At 47.8% G+C, this 6,557-nt stretch overlaps 1 protein-coding gene across 1 annotated transcript; it reads left to right on the top strand.

Annotated features, from left to right (window-relative positions):
* Window positions 1-2,290: 2,290 nt before the first annotated feature.
* On the top strand, window positions 2,291-6,093 carry MLEC (malectin; the record flags this gene model as incomplete). Its single annotated transcript, XM_009084895.1, has 5 exons — window positions 2,291-2,294; window positions 2,554-2,732; window positions 4,074-4,250; window positions 4,406-4,463; window positions 5,627-6,093. Coding segments are annotated over 5 exons (648 nt in total), but the record flags the coding sequence as incomplete, so codon positions are not given.
* Window positions 6,094-6,557: the final 464 nt, after the last annotated feature.

The following is a 6,557-nucleotide window of genomic DNA, read 5'->3' as shown; positions in this document are numbered from 1 at the left end:
TGCGGCCGCCGCTGGAAGGTGCCGCTGGCTGTGCTGCTCCGTGCCCCTCTCCTGTCAGGGTGCTCAGAAGCAGAGGCAGATCATCAGCTGCTCTAACTACCGATCACTGAAATCTTCAGTCCGTCGGCTAGGACAGGATGGTGAACTAATGTTGCACTTGGATTGCTTTTTCCTACTTCCCCTGAAACCACTCCAGTTTTATGAACTGGCCATATTTCTGATAATTGCTGCACTTAGTTGATTCACAAATGTATGGTACAGCTCAGCTGTGCTGAGCTGCTCCTGCTGTCAGCTACAGGTGAGTGGTGAAGTGTGGAGAAGATGAGTTATCTGTTGACTTTTGAGTCTAACCTTTGCTGTTTCTATGTAGGATGGTGAGGATTTTCCTGTGCTCTGCAGCTGGAACTGCCATTGCTTACATGCATGAGTGCCATCCTGAATGGAGAGCCTTTTGTGCACAGTGGATACAGGGGAGGTCACATTTAAATTCTAGTACAGTTTGGCTTTCACACCCATGGAAACTGCTGCCCCAGTTGCACAAGGTGCCATGACTACTGTAGGTCAGCTTCCTTTTGTAGACCTCTCACATGTGTGACTTGAATGTGCTTGTGAACTTAAACTATTTATGAGTCAGAGAGAAAAAAGGGTCTTTTTTCAAGCACATTGTGACATGCTCTTCCTTTGGGGAAAGCTGTGGTGTCTCCTCTGAACAGCAGGCTGTTACAGTAATCCTGCTTCAGCCAGTGGTGCCAGGCACAGTGGAGACTTTACCCCTTTGAGCTCTCAGCTGCCTTTCCCTCAATGGGTTTTTATTGCACCATTGTTCGTTGGCTCTGGGCTTCTCTCTGTGTTGATAGGCATGTAATGTCTCCAGCAGAAATATATGGCTGACTGGGAGGAAATGACCTAGGGATAGCAAAGGCTGTACTGCCTCTGAGCAAATTAAAAGCTTTTTTTTCAAGCCTCGGTTCAGCTGCCATGCCCTGAAGGACTGACTGTGCTGATGGCAATTACAGAATAGGCAGGTGCCAAGCATAGTTGAGTTGCAGCTGAATGTGCACTGCTTGCTCCCAGTGAGCACCCAGTGCACTGTGAAACCAAGCTCACTCCACAGCTCTGTCAGCACACCTCTGATACGCAGGTGACAGGTCTTCCTCTCCAGTTACCTTCTTGGTCATTAGAGGACTCTCTTTCTATGCAGGCTTTCCTCTAATAAGAGCTGACTTCTGTGGAGTCCTTGGTTTGCTATCACTGTAATCTGTAGCTGGCCAGAAATACCTGTGTGGGAGGACAGGTTAAACTTTTCACCCTCTGTATTTCTGGTGATTAGAGTCTTCAGTCTTTGCGCTCAGGTTCAAGTGGTAAAGAGAAGCAGAAGATTGCCTGAGCAGCTCTGTGTGAAACAGGAGACTAAGAACTGGCATTAATTTCCTCTCACTCGTTTGCATTGGCTCTGTCTTTGGCAACGTGCACTGGGTTAGTAGTTCTTGCTTTGTCTTGGCCGATGCAGTGTCTGTTCCCATGGAAATGGGGGTGGAAGTGGTAAGTGTCAGCAGAGAACTTCGTCTGGATCAACTTATCCAGCCTGAAGCGCCAGTGGGCAGATGGTGTCCACAGTCCTCCCTCCTGCCCCTGCTTCACTGGGGAATTACTTGATTCACATCTCTGGAGGCATTGCATCAGTTTGCATTTGTACAGTAACCCTGACACAATAAAGTATCAAGCTGGGTTAAAGTCTTTTGAGGGCTGCTCTAGAGGTGATGAAAAAATGACTGAGAAGAGGCAAATTTTATGATTTCTGTTGCTTTGTCAGTTGTTGTCCTGTTTGGGAATGTTGTTTAGGCCCTTCTCAGGGGGCTGTTCAGATGCCTGCGGAAAGTGCCCATTTCATTTGGGTGGCTCTGGGAAGAGCAGCTGATGGAGCTGCTGGTGCTCCTGAAACCCTTGTGTATCTTGCTTCCTTCTTATCATCATGACAGATATTGCAGGGCTGTGCTGAGAAGGGGCTTTGTAAGATGCCTAATGCTTTTCATCCTTCTGCCATCCCCCAGGTTTTCACGTGACGGGGGTGAGTCTCTAAAAACTGATGCCACTGACTGTTGGCTTAAAATCTGTTTAGACAATGAGTTAAGTCAGTCCTGTGCTGACTGTTTTAGATAATGTGCTTAGAGTTTGTGCTTTGAAACTATTGCAAAGATAGTCTAAGTGTCTTTTGTCTTTGAAGCAAGAGCCAGTGACTGAGTCCTTCAACTCTGTGCCCTCTGTGTGAAACAGGCTCTTCTCTCTGCAGCTATGTGAGTGAGTTTACTGTGTCTTAGACCGCAGCAGGTCCAAACCTGTTTTCCTACAGGACCTGGGCTCTGGGGCTTTGCCTAGCTCTGCTTCTTCTCCAGTAGTCCCTCCAGCTGGTCAGAGCAGCACGGGGAGACAGGTCTGACAGGGCCTAAGTGCTAATGCCACTGATGGAGCTAAGTACTTCAGGAGTATATAAAGTGTGGCTTCCATGTGCCTCAGAAGTTAACCCTTCCTCTCACTCCTCTGTGATTGACACAGCTTCCGACTACGGTATGAAGCTGCCCATCTTGCGGTCCAACGCAGAAGACCAGATCCTGTACCAGACTGAGCGTTACAATGAGGAAACGTTTGGCTATGAAGTTCCCATCAAAGAGGAGGGTGACTACGTGCTGGTGTTGAAGTTTGCAGAGGTCTATTTTGCACAGTCTCAACAGAAGGTAAGCAACAGCTCCTTGTGTGTCTCTGATGCGAGTTCCTGGCTAAGACTGTCTGTGGCCAAGTTGCATCTTCTGCTTTGCATGCTGGAGGAAAGGCTGAACTAAGGCACTAATGGTTAACTTAGTTCCTATAGCTCTCATGGGCTCTGAAACTTACAGCTGGACTGTGGAAGAGAGCTCTACAGTCAGCCTGGAAAACTGCATTTCAGAGTATTCAAACAAACATGTGCAATTAAACATAACTAGAATAGAGTTTCATGACCTGTTTAGGCTGTGCTGGCTTTGAGAAGTCTTTTTTCCTTGTTCCTGACCTGACAGCATGGTTGTGCTCGAGGAGCTATTGCACAGATTGAAGCAGGAAAGTGTTCTGGGTTAAATAACCTACTCAAACCAATTTTTGTGAATAATGAGACTTGATACTGGTTCAATCTGACCTGAAAGTACAGAATTAAATTCACACTCTTTATTGCTCTTTAGAGAAGAATAATCCTTGCCCACTTTTGAAATCCCTCTTCTACAGAGGTGGAAACAGAAGCACAAAGGGCTCAAAGTCCTGTGATGAGTTGGGGTAGAAGTGGTTTGTGTTTTAGTCTGGCTTTCCTCTGACTCCATCAGCTTCTTTAGAGCTGATCTTCTTAAGCACTGTGCTGCCTTCCTGCCAGAGAAGTATTTCAGGGAGCAGAACTGGTGGGGCTGGCTTACAGAACGAATGCAAAAAGCAACCTCAGATTAAACTGAAAGGCTGAGGCATCTTCGGTTCTTCTTCCTTCATGTGGTTGTGCTGGGATTCCCCAGGTGCTGAGTGAAGTTTGAGTCATAGCAGCCCTGAGGAGGACTTTCACTCTGAATTCACAGATGTGGTTAGCAGTTAAACATTTTACCTTCTTCAAACTCTGTGTTCTTCACCAGCTTGTTTCCTCTTCTCTGTTCTGCTGCAGGCTGTTAGTTAGAAATGGCTTCACTCCCTAGGGTGTGGTGTGCCACAGCCACCCCTGGGGTGGTAGGAGCAGGTCCTCAGACAGGAGGTGGAAAGAAAGTTGTGAAAGAAAAGCATGATTAAACCAGAATATAATTGTGTTGTCCTCAGTTCTGAACAGCAGATGTAGGGGGTATTTTTAAAGGAGGAGGCAGATTCAGGGTATTTGCAAACAGTGTTAGTAGTTCAGTGTCTTTACCTGGCTGTTTGGGGCTCTGAGTCCTTCCCCAGGGAGTGGGCCAGTGCATGTTACAATGCTTTCTGGTCCTGGTACATAACAAGCAGAGACCTTTCCTGTTCTGTTCCCATTTCAGCCATCACACGCCTGAATCCTTTCTGACACTGTCATTTCTTCCACCCTGAAGGTATTTGATGTTCGCTTGAATGGCCATGTGGTGGTGAAAGACTTGGACATTTTTGACAGAGTTGGACACAGCACGGCACACGATGAGATTATTCCCATGAGTATCAAAAAGGGGAAACTGAGTGTTCAAGGAGAGGTTTCCACGTTCACAGGGAAGCTCAACATTGAGTTTGTAAAGGTAATAAAGGTTTTTTGGGCAGTGCCCTGATCTTCCTTTTCCCCTTCTTCCCCAGCCACGTGGTGCAGCTGTGAGCTGGAGGAGGAGAGGGTTGGTGGGGAGACCATTTCTTGTTTCAGAGCTGCAGCACTGACTGCCACCTTTGCTTTCTCTAGGGCTACTATGACAATCCGAAAATCTGTGCCCTATACATCCTGCAAGGAACAGTGGAAGGTAAGCACAGTTTTTGAGCCAGAAGGTTCTTCCCCCTTGGAGAGCAGCCTGTTGCTTCTCAGACTATGAGATCATAGCTCTTGCTGACCCACATCTGTTTTTTTCCTGCATCGTGCAGTTGCAGAGTAAAGTAGGTGTGTAGTGTCCTTCTCCTCCAAGTTAGAAAGCTGTGTCATCTTGGAATGAGAAAAATCTATTTGGTTTGGAACTTCCTGCGTATGGAGTAGAGGAGAAGTGAACACATCTGGTCAGTCTTAGCTTATAGCTACAGATAAATTCCCTCTGGCCTTGGATGTCAGCAGCAGCCCTGCAGACAAGTAATTCATGGAGTTATTTTAGTTAGTAGTTAAGTGATTCTTACCTGGAGCTTTGTTTTGCCTCCTTAGCTTGAGGATAAGGCAGTACTTTTTCTCTGATACCAGTTCCTTTGGATAGCAGTGGGGAATACTGGAACAGTTCTTGCTCTTTCACTGCCCTTTTTGTAAATGTGCTGGAGTTGCAGCCCCTCTAAGCTCCTGAACAGGGTGAGTTTCAATTCCCTCTCTGACCAGAGCATCAGTTTGCTTTACTGTGAGTTAGGGTTTGCCAAGTGCTGCTGAAGATTTGGTATGTAACCTTGTGGCCAGGTGGCACTTTGTTAAGTGAAGGACCTGCAGTTCAGGCCTCAGACTCAGAGGGGGCTGGATTTGCATGGGGTTGGGCCATACTGCTGATAGCTCTGGGGTTAGAGGGTGCAGTGATGTGGGGTGGGACTGTTTGGGAAAAGGTTGTTCCCATTCCTGTTTGCATCTTTACTTGCTGGTCCCACAGGCAGTGGCTGCTTGCTCTTCACTAGATCTCACTGAGCTGCAGTATCTGACTGTGTGCTCTAAGTGTGCTTTTGTGCATTGACTTCTCCTGTGTGACACTTAGATGTGGTGGAGGGAGGTAGTTTGTTTTGCAGGCTGGGTCTTTGAATGCTCTTACCTCCTGGAGGAAAGAAACAGTGGTGTGATACTCTGTGAGGGAGGATACCCTCTCTTCTGGGGTGTACTGGTTGTGGTTCGATGTCCAGTGCCTTCTTGCCCATGTTCATATTGGATCAGGGAGAGGGGAAGGGAGTGTCTTGAGCTATCTCCCAGTTTACATCCTGCCTCCTTGCAACCTTTTGTCTTGTCCAACAGATGTTCCAAAGCTGCAGCCACACCCAGGTCTGGAGAAAAAAGAGGAAGATGATGACGAAGATGAATATGATGATGGCTCCAGTGTCAAAAAACAGGCAAATAAGAACCGGGTTCAGTCAGGCCCACGCACACCAAACCCCTATGCCTCGGACAACAGCAGCCTCATGTTTCCTATATTGGTGGCCTTTGGTGTCTTCATTCCTACCCTCTTCTGCCTCTGCCGATTGTGAGAGCAAGCCCCACAGTGCATCAGCCAAGGGGCTGGGAGGGAAGGAGTTGGACCAAACAACGGTTGCTTTCAATTTCTCCATATTGTTCATAATTTAAGGAAAAAAAAAAGATGATTCATTTGGAATGAATAGCAATGAATAGCAGGTCCAGGTAAGAGAGAGCTTACCTTCCCCCTGCCAGCAAGCAGCGAGGCCCTCGCCTTCCCCTTCGCACCATGTGCAGCCTCTGATTCTCCCTGGGACATCCAAGAGTGAACTGAGTCCTGGCTGTCTGTGAGTTGGGCCGTTGAAAGCTGATGCTACCAGTCCTGGGCCACGTGCCACACAGAGGTAGCCATGTGCTGCCAGATCTCTGCCTTTACTGGGTGGAATACGGTTCCTTAAGCAGGGAAGCAGCTCTGAGACAAGGCCTGGGTACACGTCTGGGAGCGTGGAAGTGTTGTGGTGCTGTTGGGTGTCAAGCAACTACAGAGGACAGAGCCTGGCTCAGCATCTCCCCGAATGTGTGCAACACGATGTATGGTACTCGCCTGCATAAAGATACCAAGGCTCCAGCTAGCTGCCCAGCCTCTGTGGAAATGTTCCCCTCATAAGACTGCAAGCTGTGCCAGGAGCAGGGGGATTTATCTGACCTGATTTGCTGCACCAGTTGGGAGAGACTTTCCTAGTTTGGCAATTGCAATGTTTGTTCCGTCGCAGAG

This window comes from Acanthisitta chloris, unplaced genomic scaffold, assembly GCF_000695815.1.
Source record: "Acanthisitta chloris isolate BGI_N310 unplaced genomic scaffold, ASM69581v1 scaffold29590, whole genome shotgun sequence".
NCBI lineage: Eukaryota > Metazoa > Chordata > Aves > Passeriformes > Acanthisittidae > Acanthisitta > Acanthisitta chloris.
The sequence above is the reverse complement of the archived record's forward strand: the minus strand, read 5'-3'. Positions and strand labels throughout refer to the sequence as shown.